General features: G+C 37.7%; 1 protein-coding gene across 2 annotated transcripts in view; it reads right to left on the bottom strand.

Annotated features, from left to right (window-relative positions):
• Window positions 1–16,080, bottom strand: part of GMPS (guanine monophosphate synthase) — a 76,501-nt gene that overhangs the window by 28,421 nt on the left and 32,000 nt on the right. For both annotated transcript variants that reach the window (XM_039480276.2, XM_074405542.1), the window contains 6 exons: window positions 12,127–12,224; window positions 9,606–9,709; window positions 4,886–5,079; window positions 4,492–4,657; window positions 1,368–1,519; window positions 134–307 (listed from right to left, as the gene is read on the bottom strand). In XM_039480276.2, the coding sequence (XP_039336210.1) occupies window positions 134–307; window positions 1,368–1,519; window positions 4,492–4,657; window positions 4,886–5,079; window positions 9,606–9,709; window positions 12,127–12,224 (888 nt within the window). The remainder of the gene's footprint in view (window positions 1–133; window positions 308–1,367; window positions 1,520–4,491; window positions 4,658–4,885; window positions 5,080–9,605; window positions 9,710–12,126; window positions 12,225–16,080) is intronic.

Here is a 16,080-nt window from a genome sequence, read left to right as displayed (position 1 = left end):
TTGCGGTGAGCCGAGATCGCGCCATTGCACTCCAGCCTGGGTAACAAGAGCGAAACTCCGTCTCAAAAAAAAAAAAAAAAAAAAAGAAAAAAGAAATGTATCTACTTTATAAAAAAGTTATATAAACTTTTACCTCTTCTCTCAACTTTCTGATGAGCTCTGTGTCATTGTGATGGGTTTTGATGAGTTCAGCTTTGCCACTTGCAACAAGGGATGCACTTTCAATTAGATCAGGCCGTAAAGTACCTTGGGCAAGAAAAACCGCCTCTGGTTTCAAGTTCATTTCTCCTATTACTTCATTGGCAATCTATAATCAACAGGAATAAAACAGCCTTGTAAGAGACAAAATTTTTAAAGCAAAAGTTTATACTTTCAGCTAAATTTCTTACAACACTTTAGAAATACTGACCAGAAAATAAAATCCACTAACTCCCAAAATAAACTCATTTATGAATATATCCTTTAACATGATTCAAAAAGGTATGTGACGCTGGGTGCAGTGGCTCACACCTGTAATCCCAGCACTTTGGGAGGCCAAGGCGGGTGAGATTTTGAGACCAGCCTGACCAACATGGTGAAACCCATCTACCAAAAATGCAAAATTAGCAGCCGGCACAGTGCTAATCCCAGCAGTTTGGGAGGCTGAGGCAGGCAGATCACAAGGTCAGTAGTTAGAGACCAGCCTGAAGAACAGGGTTAAACCCCATCTCTTCTAAAAACACAAAAATTAGCCAGGCATGGGGCACGCACCTGTAATTTCAGCTACTCAGCAAGCTGAGGCTGGAGAATCGCTTGAACCCGGGAGCCAAAGGTTGCAGTGAGCCAAGATCGCCCCACCGTACTGCAGCCTGGGCAACAGAGTGAGACTCCGTCTCAAAAAAAAAAAAAAAAAAAAAAATTAGCTAAGCAATGATGGTGCATGCCTGTAATCCCAGCTACTCGGGAGGCTGAGGCAGAATTGCTTGAACCTGGGAGATGAAGGCTGCAGTGAGCCAAGGTCGCTCCATTGTACTCCAGCTGGGCAACAAAAGCGAAACTCCGCCTCCAGAAAAAGTACCTGAACATTCTATTCAAGAGCTTGAAATTAGCCATTGAAAGAACCCATGAATTGAAGTCTATGATCAGATGAAGACATCTATTCTTAAAGAGTTAGAATAACAGCCTGGCAAGGTAAGTATACATGTGTATTAAAACATAAAACAGTTTCTACTGGTTGATATAATGACAATATACAGTAAAACTCTCAGCCACATAAGAAAAAAACCACAACTAGCAAATTTGATTATTTGATATAATAACAAAGAAAAACAAATAGTAAGACTCACACCAAAAACGGTACATGTTGAGGATATTAAAAACAAAGGTACCTTAACAAAAGTATCCCCAATGATTTTTCTTTTCTCTTCAGGACTTGTGGTCATATTTAACGTTTTGCTAATTCTTTTCCTTGGGGTTCTATCTTCATCTGATATTGGTAGGGTTGTTGTTCCATTGTAGAAAGAATGAGCAGCATTTATCACTGGAGGAAAGGGGAGATGCGTTTTACATTGATAGAACTTTCTGAAATAAAAAATAACAAGTCAAACTACAGAAAGAAAAGCTATATGACTCCTTTGATCTCCCCTAAATTTGCCTACAAATTTTAATAAACTACCAATATTCAAGAACTATCAATAAATCCTGAGTAAGAGTTCAGATACAGACACTCATTGAATTTTGTTTCTATGAGAATCTCCCGGCATTTAGATCTAGGGCCATGACATCACAAATTATGCTGACAAGCACGGCAGCTCACTCCTTTAATCCCAGCACTTTGTAAGGCCAAGGTGGGTGGATCACTTGAGGTCAGGAGTTCAAAACCAGCCTGGCCAAAATGGCAAAACCCCATCTCTATTAAAAACACAAAAATTAGCTGGGACTGGTGGCACATTTCTGTAATCCCAGCTACTCAGGAAGTTGAGGCAGGAGAATTGCTCGAACCTAGGAGGCAGAGGTTGCAGTGAGCCGAGATGGCGCCACTGCATTCCAGCCTGGGCAACAGAGCACAACTCTGTCTCAAAAAAATAAATAAATAAATAATGCTGATTGTTTTCTCTCTGTTCAGTGCTTCACCAGAGCAACAAGAAGAAACCACAGCAAGAAGCCTAGCCCCAGGGGAGTCAAAAGCACTGGTTCCTAGCAGAAAGAAAGTCATTAGAATCACACACTAACCAGTGTCTTGTAAAACTGGTATTTATAAACATACGTTTAAAAATCCTTGGCTGTTTTTTTTATTTAAGGACAGGAAACCAAAAACTGACTAAGATCTCTATTTGCTAATAAATCTAAGCTACTGATGGCCTTCACCATAAGATGAACAGGCAGCTGGCTATTTCATTGAATAGCTAGTGAATTTGTAGGTCTTTCCTGAACCTGGTCAACTACCCAGAGAAGGTATATTCTTTCTTCTGCCTATTAGCATTCTGGCAGTTGAAAAGAGGACATGGTAGGAAGAGGGAATCACTATTCAGCAAACAGAATTTTAGTAGATCCTGTTCTTAACATAGAATCTTACCTCCACCCTCAACTATGCCTGGTATTAGTATGCTCAAATCCAGAATCTCTCTTGTGTAGCCCCTCTAGAGAGAGAATACACCCACAGTGTTCTGATTGGGAAGAACAGCAGCAGTTTGCTCCTGTGCGAAGGAAAACTATCTGCTTCTCAGATTTTTAACCAATCCCTGTTTTAGGCTAACCCAGAGACCAATGCCCCTCCAAAAAACCAATGCTTCAAATTTCTAAGCCTCCCCAGAAGTCTGCAGCATAAATCAGCTTGCTTTTTGTTGGGTTCCTTCCCATCCTATCCCAAGGTTGTGAATTCCTCCATTCTGCTACGTCAGTTACCAGGGAACATATCCAAGTTTTACAATTTGAAGGACTTCTTCAAGAAACAGAGTAACATATAAGATACTAAAAATTGTAAGTTATACTGGGATGGCTAAAAAGTACTTAACTAAATGCAGAAACAATTGCAAAGCACATATATACCACTAAACCCATACTAAGCACATCGCCGGCTCATCTTTGTCTTAGCATGATCTCAAAATGCCCACAGCCATTCCAGCACCAACTAACAGAGAACAAGTTAGAGTTGAAAGAACATAAACTACAAATCATCAAAATATCTTACTTGCAAATTTCACAAAAACATATGACCATGTGAAGATACCACTGGGGACCGTCCCAGGACACTGGGAGAGAACTCTCTAGTAACCCATGAAGCTTAAGCCAAGAAAATTTACCAATACCCATCTGCTATCCACCTTCCAACATTTTGTTGAAATCATCTGTCTGTTATCATCTCCTCTATCCCTCATCCTTATGGCATTATACTGTTTTATGCTTTTACTGTTATTTTAGAAAAGTTTCAAAGAAATATACTCATGTTCACATCATGCTTACCTACAAGTCTTCATTATATTCAGCCTTTTGTTATCAGTTCTAATTAATACAATACATACAATAATTTGTAACATTAAACTATTGATCTCATTTCATTATAACTATCAACTGCATCTTCTTTTTAAAAAGTATAAAAGTTATCTACAAATGTAAATGCTATTAAGGACTAAGAAGTTTACTAGGCCAGGCGTGGTGGCTCAAGCCTGCAATCCTAGCACTTTGGGCGGCTGAGGCGAGTGGATCATGAGGTCAGGAGTTTGAGACCAGCCTGACCAAAATGGTGAAACCCTGTTTCTATTCAAAAAAAAAAAAATGAATTAAATTAAATTTTTAAAAAAAGTTTACCAAAAAAAGTAACTATAGAATCTTCACCTCTCCTATTATAATCTTTTCTATCTGCAAAATAATCTATATACCCATATCTGAGGAGTGCTTGGGTAGGCTCATGCCTAAATATCATGACATAGGGTGGGAAAAGATTTTTTTTTGGGGGGGGTGACGGGATTTCACTCTTGTTGCCTAGGCTGGAGTGCAGTGGTGTGATCTCACCTCACTGCAACCTCTACCTCCCAGGTTCAAGCAATTCTCCTGCCTCAGCCTCCTGAGTAGCTGGGAATCACAGGCATGTGCCACCATACCCAGCTAATTTTTTGTATTTTTAGTAGAGACAGGGTTTCATCATATTGGCCAGGCTGGTCTCAAACTCCTGACCTCAGGTGATCCACCTGCCTCAATCTCCCAAAGTGCTGGGATTACTGGCATAAGCCACCATGCACAGCCAGGAAAAGATAATTTTTAAAGTATATAACTAGAAGAATTGAATAGTAGCTGGAAAATGTTAATTTATCAATCTATGTATAAAATTAGCAGAATCAATAGTTTAAAAACTTATACTGAAACCCCTCTTAAACCAGAGGTAACTAAAAAATACACATTTTCAACCTTGAGCACACTGAGAAAACTGTAATTGTGCTCATGTAAACAATGAGACTAGTTTTGATTAAACAAGTCCTGACATGTAAGTTTAACTTTTCTGGAGTTCTTCAATACCTTTGACCTGAATTCCAAGCTTTTTGAGGGCCTCTTCAACAGACTGGCTTTCTCGTTTTCTCATAAAGCCATTATCAATGTGTACAGCAATGACTTGATCTTGGTTCAAAGCACGATTTAGCAAAGCTGTACAAACTGTTGAGTCTACTCCACCACTGAGTAAAACCTACAGGGTAAAATGAAAAATCAAACTGAGGAGAACAAGCCAAAAGAAAATAAACATTATCAGCATAAATCATTACCTAGAAGCGCTGTTTATATCAAAGGTATGTATGGTAACTGAAAAAGCACTCTAAAACTGTAGAACTTTTAAGGGCTGTGTTGAGGACTCTAGTTTCTGGATTCCAACATTAGTGATATAAATTTATAGACTTTTAGATGATAAATTGCTTACCAAAACTTTTGACGTGCCTACTCTCTCTTTGATCTCTCGAATGCACTCAAGTTCTCTGTTCTGCACAGTGTAGGTTCCACTGCACCCAGCTATATCGTAAAGGAAATTCTTCAGTATTACTTTTCCATTTTCTGTAAGGCCAACTTCAGGGTGGAACTGTGCTCCATATAATTTTTTAGATTCATTTGCTATGCCTTTATAGAGAAAACAGTCACAAATTAAAACTTTTTTTCATGCTGAAAAGACTCAAGCAATACCCACAATTAGTTTCTGACAATCTCTTCCTCTAAGGTCTAATTCTTATTTTTTATTTTATTTCTTTATTTTGAGGCAGTCTCTCTCTGTCAGCCAGGCTGGAAAACAGTAGCATGATTTCGGTTCACTGCAACCTCTGCCTACCGGGTTCAAGCAATTCTTATGCCTCGGGCTCCCATGTAGTTGGCATTACAGGCATGTGCCACCATGCCCTGCTAATTTTTTATATTTTTTAGTAGAGATGGGGTTGCACTATATTGGCCAGGTGGTCTTGAACTCCTGGCTTCAAGAGATCCATCTGCCTCAGCCTCCCAAATTGCTGGGATTATAGGCATGAGCCCACTGCTCACAGCCAATTTTATTTATTATTGTTATTATTATTATTTTTGACACGGGGTATTCATTGCTCTGTTGCCCAGGCTGGAGTGCAGTAGTATAATCATAGCACACTGTAGTCTCATTGTCCTGGGCTCAAGTGATCCTTTCCACCTCAGCCTCCTGAGTAGCTGGAACAATAGGTGCATGCCACCACACTCAGTTAATTTTTAAATATTTTGCAGAAATGGGGTTTTATCCTGCTGTCTACTGAACTACTGGGCTCAAGTAATCCTCCTGCCTTGGCCTCCCAAAGTGCTGGGATTATGGGCATGAGCCAATGCACCCAGCCTTCTTCCTCTATAAATGTTAAAACTGATTTGTCTCTATGGATTTTTAGATATAGGAAAAGGAAATACATAATAAAAACAAAAACTTCATTGCTATAACCTTTCTTTATGAAGGTCTTTCTTGATACAGCAATTAATGAGCTATAGGACAGTACATTAAGTCCCACACAGAGATTATTTCACAGTATTCGCACTTCTCCACCCAAGTTACTTCCATTGTCTTGTGTATCTAGTGCAGTGATAATTCAATTTTGGTTCTCAGTTGCGCATGGCTTTCAAATGCATTGTACAGCTACCAAGTTCTTATATTAAAAGAATCTCATATATCAGACTTGTGAGAATATACTGTTTCTTTCTTGACTAGTATTAACCACAAATATAACTTCACCTACTTGACTCATGAGTTTCTGGCAAATGTTTACCTACGAGGCAAAAGATGTTAGGCTAGATGGATTACAAGGGCATGTGTCACCCCAAATTTATGGCTCTGAGATATCAAGAAACTTGTATGAACTCTCAGCTAATTAAGTAATTAAATCAGGCCTGACAGGATCCCAAACTCATACTCATTCTACTGTACCACAGTACTTCACACTTTATTTATTTGGCTCTCAGGATACCACACTCTTGGTTCACTTATTTTACTGTCTGTTCCTTCTGAATCTCCTTTGCTGGTTCTTCATTTTGCCTATCTCTACACATGAAAGTTGCTCAATACTCAGCCCTTAAATCTCTTTTCTATACATTCTGAGTGATCTCATACTTTCATGATCTTAAAATTCTGCCTGTATGCTGATAAACCCTCAAATTTGTATCTCGGACTAGTTTTCTTCTCTAAAATCCAGGCTCATATATACAACTGCCTACTCAGCACCTTTGTTTTGATGTTTAATAAAGCATCTTGAATTTTAACTTGGGAGTTAAAACCTGATTCTACTTTTTTCCCCCACCCCATATTCAATCTAACTGCAAATCCTTTGTTCCTCCCTTCAAAACACAGTGGAATACAGTCACTCCTAACATGTCTACCTCTGCCACCCTAGTCCTGACAACTTCCACCTCTGCCACCCTGGTCCTAACAACTTCCTCTTCTACTACTGTAGGAAAAAACCAGGTTCTTGTCATATGACCAAGAAAAGTTGGGCATGCAGACACTTTGAAGGGTGAGGGGAAATGGAATTTATTGGACGAAAGGGAAAAAAACTCTCAGCATAGCGAGAAGGCTTCCTGTTAAGGCTTCCCCCATCTCACAGATTGAATCCCAAGTCACCACACAGGAACAGCAAATGCCAGGCCCCCCTGCAAAGGCTAAGAACTTCCTGTGGCTCCACCCTGTTCTCTCAGTAGGCAGGCTGGTAGGAAATTCTCTGGGGACTCTCCCCTTTATCTTCCTCCTGCATCTATCACTACTATTCTGATCCTGAAAACAGTGTCTCTCTCCTGATTAGTACAATAAACTCCTAGCTCGTCTTCTTGCTTCTCTTTCACCCTGTATCTTTTCTCCTCATCACAGCCTAGTCCTGAAATTAGATCATATCTCTCCTTCATTTAAAACCCCACCTCACGATGAGTAAAGCCAAATTATTGCAGTGGCCCAAAGGTCCTGTGTTCTGGCATCCAACTACCTCTGTAACTTCACCTTCTATCTCTCTCCCCACCATGCTTATTCTGCTCCAACCATGTGGATTCCCTGCTGCTCCTCAAATACGGTCCCCACCCAGGATCTCTATACTGCTATTTCCTCTTTCCCCAAATATCCAGAAAGGTTAGCACTTATTTTCTTCAGGTCCAATGTCATTTTATAGGAGTGCCTTCCCGGAATAGCCTATAAAATTGTAACAAGTCAATCATCCATATTCCAGAATACCCTCTTCCCTCATTTTTTCAATGTAAACTATCTGACCCTGACATAGTCTATATTTCTTTATTATTTACTTTCCCCTTTCCCCAATGTTAAACGGGATTTTTTGCTATATTGTTTTTGTGTTTTGTTCTTTTTAGGAGGGTCTTGCTTTGTTGCCCGGGATGGAATATAGTGGCACAACCACAGCTCACTGCAGCCGTGATCTCTTGGGCCCAAATGATTCTCCCACCTCAGCCTCCTGAGTAGCTAGGACTGCAACTGTGCACCACCATACCTGGCTAATTTTTTTTTTTTTTTTTAATGTAGTGATGGGGGTCTCACTATGTTGCCCAAGCTAGTTTCAAACTCCTAGCCTAAAGGTATCCACCTTCTTCAGCCTTCCAAAGTGCTGGAATTACAGGTGAGAGCCACAGCACCTGGCCTATTTTGTTCATTACTACATTCTTGGCATCTAGAACTGTACATGACATATAACAGGTACTCAAATGTTTGTTGGATAAATAAAAATACACAAGCCCATCTACCACTGTTGATTTTTTTTTTATGAAGTAAAAATATTTTAGTATGAAAACCATTCTTGAGCATCCCTATGTTAATGTAATAGCATACATTATGTTCTAATGTCTGTTAAAAAACTACAGGCAGATTACTAAATTCAACTTATACATGACAAATCTTTTTTTCAACTTATTATTTAGGTGTACTGATAAACCCACCTTTTTCTTTTACTGACTTCCAGGACTATTAGTGATTATTTACATTATTCAGGTAAGTAAGTCAAAACCCCAAACCACCAGAAAGTCAATTCCCTTTCCTCAAAAAAGTAGACAACAAAATAGTTAACAGCATGTCAGCAAACTTTCTGCAAAGGACGAGATAGTAAATAGTTTAGGCTCTGTAGAACATATACAATCCTTGTATTTTATTATAACCCTTTAATAATGTAAAAATCATTCTTAGCTCCTGGACATTAAAAAAAAAAAAAAAAAAGGCAAGAGTCTAGATCTGACCCACAGGCCCCTAAATGCACAAAAAATAAAATATGCCAGCCTTGGTTCAAAGAAATTTGTGCTGAGTACTTATTCGGGTGCTATGGCTATGTATTTCTAAGAAAGGAATAAAAGACAAGTAACTCTGAATATAGCATAGTAGGAAGACAGAGTCCCCAAATTTTCCTGAGTTATAAAGCGTAAGGTCTTTTAGGCTGACTAACAGTGCCATGGACCACATGATAACCTCTGTGACCTGTACATGTACTCCAGATGAGTTCCTGGAACTAGAAAGTGTGAAGTAACTAGAAAACCACAAAAGGGAAAGAAATGACCAACTCTTGCAGTGCCTAATTAACTCTGAGACATTCTTCTATTGTTCCGTATTCCCAGCTCAACTCATACTGGACTTTGTAACCGACCTTGGTCAACCTCAAGATTCCAGATCCTCTGATCCTTCTACCGGCTTGCAAAAACTGCCCTGAACTGTAACTTCTGTATCTTCCCACTGCCTATCCCAAACCTACAAAACCAACTCCTATCCCACCACCCTCTGCTGACTCTCTTTTCGGACTCAGCCCGCCCATACCCAGGTGAATAAATAGCCATGCTGCTCACACAAAGCCTGTTTGGGGGGGGTCTCTTCATTCAGAGCATGCGTTTAACAAAAAGTATAGTGTTTTATGTTTGAAAATCTTATACTGAACGAACATTTTTAAAAGCATTTCAAACCAAATGAATAAACCAGTAAGTGAGAGACTTCCAGATAATCCTATTATTGAATTCCCTTCACAACAGTTAATCCTACATTCATATTATCTTTTAAAAAAAAGAGAAGAAAAATCAGAAAAAAAAGGAAAATCAAAGAATATCTCATACAGCAACATATGCTTACTCTTCAGATAAAGTTTTTTAAATGAACTCTGCAAAATTTTTAGAATTTTCACCTGCTACTATGTTTCCAGAACGTGCCACAACCTTGAATCCATCAGCTACTTTGTCTACACTATCTCCATGTGTGAGCAAAACAATTTCTTCCTTCTGAAGGCCCCTAAATGCACAAAAAATAAAACACACAAATATCTTAATTAAAAACATGATTCATGGGTTCTTTTGTTTTAGAAATACAAGCTTGCCACACGATTTAAAAGAAATAGAAGAAAGAGTGTGACAGTGGAACACTGCTAGAATTCAAATATTACGTCCATTACAAATAAAGACAATAAAAAAACATTAAACCTTAAAAAAGGCAATCCATAAAAACTGGAAAGAAACTAGAACAAATAAATATATGAAGTTGGTATTATAACCAGACACACAGCAAATAATTCAAGAGATTATAGAATAATTCCTAATTATATATCTGTTGAGATTTATGTTAAGAACAGAGATATTTCAAAGACTACACTTCATTCGGTAGTCTTCTGTCAGTAGTAATAGGACTAGTACAGAAACTGTTATCCTGCAACTATAAGTACAGTATAGATATAGGCATATTGTAGGTTAAAACACATAATTAGCGATCAACATTTTCAGCTTCAGTGTTAGGAAATACAAAACCGAAGAAGTTAGGTAAAAACCCTATTATCTTTCATTTTAACTGGAAATAAGTATACACTAATAATTTTGTTTTCTAATTCTAACAAACTAGGTACTGCCCAATTCTGTTATCTGGAAAGTGTTAGAAACAATTACAACCCAGTATCAATGTGGACTTGTGGTGCCAAACAAATTAACAATACTTAGTTAAGAAAGTGTTACTTAAGAGAGTTAAGTAACATTAATCAAATGTAATGTTTAGACTTTCTCTGGACCCTGATTCAAACAAATCAACCATAAAAAGATACTGTTTACGACATTAAATAACATTAAGGAATGGCCAGGAGCAGTGGCTCACACCTATAATCCCAGCACTTTGGGAGACCAAGACAGGCAGATCCCCTGAGGTTGGGAGTTCAAGACCAGCCTAGCCAATATGGTGAAACCTCACCTCCACTAAAAATACAAAAAATTTTGCCTGTAATCCCAGCTACTCAGAAGACAGGAGGGAAAAATTACTTGAACCTGAGAGGCAGAGGTTGCAGTGAGCCAAGATTGTGCCACTGCACTCCAGCCTGAGCACAACAGAGTGAGACTGTCTCAAAAATAAAATAAAATTTAAAAATAAATAATATTAAGAAATAAAAATGTAAATCAAAAATAAAGCAAGAAGATAAAGTATATTAATGCCAAAAAGATATTTTGGAGTTTGTTGTTGTCATCATTGTTGTTTAGGAATAGTGTAGGTTGTGACAGAGTCCCAGAATTTTAGAAAACTAGAAACACAGACAATGAAATATCAAATCTTAACTTCATGTTTAAAGCTTCTAGTATATTACATATAAGATTCCTGAAATTGTTGTCAAGATTAGTCATGTGAAATAAGGATGAATTTAAGTGTCAACATGTCTCCATTACGAAGCTGAACAAGCACTGGATTTCAAACTCATTTTGACAATGAGTACTTAAGTTTAAAAAATTATTTTGAAGGCTGGGAATAGTGGCTCATGCCTGTAATCCCAGCACTTAGAGAGGCCAAGGTGGGCAGATCTCAAGGTCAAAAGATCGAGACCATCCTGGCCAACATAGTGAAACCCCGTCTCTACTAAAATATAAAAATTAGCTGGGTGTGTTGGCACATGTCTGTAGTCCCAGCTACTTGGGAGGCTGAGGCAGGAGAACTGCTTGAACCTGGGAGGCACAGGCTGCAGTGAGCCGAGATAGCGCCACTGCAATCCAGCCTGGCACCTGGTGACAGACCAAGACTCTGTCTCCAAAAAAAAAAAAAAATATTATTTTTTTATTCTTCCTTTGAAAAATAATAATCCCTGGGCCAGGTACAGTGGCTCCTGCCTATAATCCCAGCACTTTGGGAGGCCGAGAAGGGCCGATCATGAGGTCAGGAGATGGAGACTATCCTGGCCAACATGGTGAAACCCCATCTCTACTAAAAATACAACGGGCGTGGTAACAGTGCCTGTAACTCTAGCTACTTGGGAGGCTGAGACAGGAGAATCACTTGAACCCAGGAGGCAGAGGTTGCAGTGAGCCAAGATCGTGCCACTGCACTCCAGCCTGGGCAACAGAGCAAGACTCAGTCTCAAAAAAAAAAAAATCTTTAAAAACAGATCAAAAAGTTAAAAGGGAAAGCACAAATGTTGGTATCGCAATATATACAATTCCAAATAGGGTTCCATGACTGCACAGGCACTTTCAAATTTCTTAAATGCCTTCCTTATTCTGTATTAACATCATCACCATCCCATGTTGTCTTGACACTCAACTGGAAGACAAATATGACAATTACACTTACGGTCACTGTTACAGCCTTAATTTTGTTTATGAACTATGGAATCTCCAATTGTGAAAAATAACAGTATCAACTCTAAATTAATTACTACTGTTCTTATTCATCTAAAAATATAATACCTGAATAATGAACATGTATTATCCACACTAATGTTGAAGACTCCATCTTCTCTAACACTTTTTTTGTGGACAGTACCTCCAAATACTTTATTCATCATCTGTTCAAAGAAAAAAAATAATGTCAATAGAAATCAAAAGATAAATACTCATTTTGTTATACTGATTTAATAATTTATATTTGTTTTCAGGATACCTGATATATCTGCATCCCCAAAATAAAAAGAGTTTAATAAATGTAGATTATTTGGTATTGTTATATATAATTAATTATACAGTTATTATCAGGCATTGTTATAAAACAAAATTGGATTCGAAATTTGAGCTGGGGTTAATTTCTGTTAAACACTGGTAGATTTTCCACTTAGTGTACTTTAATTCATCTGCTTAAAAATAGAGATTTCTTAATTACTTACATCTGAGTTTGATTTAAAAGCATTTCAAAAGATATTCTGAGTTTAGAAAAAGTTACAGCAGACAACAAGAACCTTGTACCAGAACAAGAGTTAGATAGATATAAATTCCTCCAAGCTATTTAATCTTTGGATCCAAAGGAATAGTCTGAAAGTCTGCCGAAGTCTACGCTGTAGAGATGGGATAAGCAAGAAAATCTGGCCTTTCAATTAAGTCAGATACACTTAATAGACTCTGATTTCAAATGGTCTCTTCAATTAGGCACCTCCTATGTTAATCAATCGTCTTTTCTTATTTATCATTTGCACGTCCCAAACTTCCCACATCAGATAAATATACACAAGATTTCTGTAAACATTAAATCTGCCCTGGTATAAACACTCCTACTCATCTTAGTGCATCTGTTCCACAACAGGTATCAGAAGATATCTGCCTTAACAATACATGAGGCAGGTTGAGCCAACCTCTGACAGGTAAGACAGGTGACTTAAATAAATGCTGACTCCCATAACTCAAGAGTAGCATATTCTTCAAAACCATTAGCAAATGGTGCCCTCTACATTCTCCTTTTAGGTATTCACAATAAACTGTCCCACAATAAAGGTTTGAGTTCAGTCCAGCAGTAAAGACATCTGCTAGTATTTGTTTAATACAGTATTTATCAAACTAAAGACTCAGAAAAAAACTTTTTCCGGTAGCACACTAACATGCAATTTAAGAAACACCACTACCGTCTAATCAGCTCCCTTGACTCTAGTCTTGTCCATCTTCCAGCAATATTCTAGAGATCTACTAATGCTAGCTACTACAATATAAAGATGATTGTGTTAGTCTATGATTAAATTCTTCATTAGCCCTCTAGCATTTACAGCAAGGGTTGGTAAACTCTCTGTAAAGGGCCAGAGAATAAATATTAGCCTTTCCAGGCCATACTGTGTCTGTAGCAACTATTCGGTTCTTGCCACTGTAGCTCAAAAGCATCCATAGACAATACTTATAAAGAAATGAGTGTGATTGTTCCAATAAAACCTTATTTATGGACACACATTTGAATTTTCACACGTCATAAAATATATATATTTTTCAATTTCCCAATCATTTAACAATGTAAAAATCATTCTTTGCTTGCAGGTCATGAAGAAACAGGCAGTAGTCCAGATTTAGACTATAGGCAATAGTTTACTGATGCCTAGTCTACAGGATAAAATCCAAGTTCCTTATATTAAATACAAGACAACATTACCTGGCCCTTGTCTAATTTTTGCACCTTCAGTTTCTACTCCAGTCCATTTAACTAGCGTGATTATCAAAACAGACTACGTTCTCCCCTCCATGTCTTCAGATCTCTTCACAGCCCAAGGGACTTAGAAATGGGGCCAGTATGGGTTCCAGATAAACCCCAAGGTTCTAACTGCCTCAAAGAAACCCATATAGTACTCCAGGTCTACTACCCAATCAGATCAGCTCCACTTATCTTTCTTATATGTCAAGGTTTTATAAATTTTAGATTGGGAAAGGAAAAAGGGTAGGAAATTCTGCCCATTAAAAATAATTCGAAAAAATCTCGTGGGAGGATATAAAGAAGCCAAGTGAAACCACAAAGAGTGAAGAGACAAGCCATAATCCAGAAGGTATCTGCAATATATACAGTTGGTAAAAGTTTAGAATCCAGGATATATAAAGGCTCCCACAACACAGTATCAAAGACAATTCAATATAAAAATGAACAAATGTCTACAGTAAAGCAGACACAAATGGCAAATAAACAGGTGAATCTTAAAATAACAAGGAAAATTAACACTACAATGTGACCCCCATTTAATACCTTTCTAGATATGAAAATACAAAAAAAAAAAAAGAAAATCTGATTAAGTCAAGGATTGTCGGGGATATAGAAAATTTTGTGTATGTATAAGAGCAGAAAACAATAACAAAAATATTAATGGCAATATTGTCTATAATAGAAAAAAGCTAGAAAGCTGACATGATGAACACTAGAATGCAAAAGTAACATGCTATATTCAAACAAATTCAATAGTAAAAATAACAAAGTTGAAAATAATACAAGTAGTATGACTTCACTTATATATAGTTCAATAGGCAAAACTAATATATTATTTAGCAATATAAACATATGTATAAAGCTATTTTTTTTTTTTTTGAGACGGAGTTTCGCTCTTGTTACCCAGGCTGGAGTGCAATGGCGCGATCTCGGCTCACCGCAACCTCCGCCTCCCGGGTTCAGGCAATTCTCCTGACTCAGCCTCCTGAGTAGCTCAGATTACAGGCATGTGCCAGCATGCCCAGCTACTTTTTTGTATTTTTAGTAGAGATGGGGTTTCACCATGTTGACCAGGATGGTCTCGATCTCTTGACCTTGTGATCCACCCGCCTCGGCCTCCCAAAGTGCTGGGATTACAGGCTTGAGCCACCGCGCCCGGCCTAAAGCTATTTTTAAAAGGGGAATGAATAAAATTCAGGAAAGTTGGTCACCTGTAATAGGAAGAGAAGAATGTGAATGGAACATATAAGGAAACTTTCAAAAGCTCTACAATATTCTATTTTATATGCTGGGTGGTGTAAATCAGTAAGAGATACAAAGGGAGCAGTACAGACATGTTTCTTCTAAAGCAAAGAATCACCAGGAAGCAATTAGAAAGACTCTGTCAGGAGAGTCCAGTTAATAGGAAAAGACGGTATAAAAGACGCTGAATAGCTCAAATTTCAGAATGTCATGGGGGGCAAAGGTACACACTTAGGTCCTAAAATTACCCAACCTAGTCACTAAGTGGCAGCCCTTTACAAACAACATATTAGCTAGATGGCATCATCTAGATCATTATTTTATGAAAGGATAATTTCTGGCCAAATAACCAAGATCAGCATATTCCGTTATCTTATTATGAAAGTTGAGATGATAATAAAGGCAAAAATTTTTATGCATTTAACATCAGCAGGCCTGACTTCGGTTATAAGATATCCTATTGAATGACAGAACAAGTTGGCCTTCTCATAATTATATGAGAAATTGACATAATAGGGAAACACTAAGCCACTATCTCTTAAATTAAGGAAGCATTTTTCAGCTGTATTTCACTGTAAGTAGGCCTGAAAAATATACCTTGTGAGACTCTTCCTTAGAAAATGTTGCAATACCTCTCAATACACTAACAACCATTTAATTTAATTATAAGTTGTGCTATATGATTGACTACTCTGACAAAGAAAATCCAATAAATTATATAAATATATTACATCCTGGGACAAAAAAAAAAAGCCAGCCAGCCAACTTCCAATATTCAACTCAATCAGGATGCAGGCTCCTCTAAGACTACTAGATGGAAAAATCTTTATTTTTTCCAAGTCATATTCATAATTAAACACTTTTCAAAGAACACTGAAAGGGAAAAAAAGAGGCTTTTACTATAAAATGCAAAATTGAACACCCACTTTGGAACACAGTCTGGCAGTTTCTTACAAAAAAAAGGGGAGGGGGTGGAGGAAAAAAAACGAATCATACTACATACGATTTAGTAATTGCTC

Source organism: Saimiri boliviensis, chromosome 9 (assembly GCF_048565385.1).
Source record: "Saimiri boliviensis isolate mSaiBol1 chromosome 9, mSaiBol1.pri, whole genome shotgun sequence".
NCBI lineage: Eukaryota > Metazoa > Chordata > Mammalia > Primates > Cebidae > Saimiri > Saimiri boliviensis.
The sequence above is the reverse complement of the archived record's forward strand: the minus strand, read 5'-3'. Positions and strand labels throughout refer to the sequence as shown.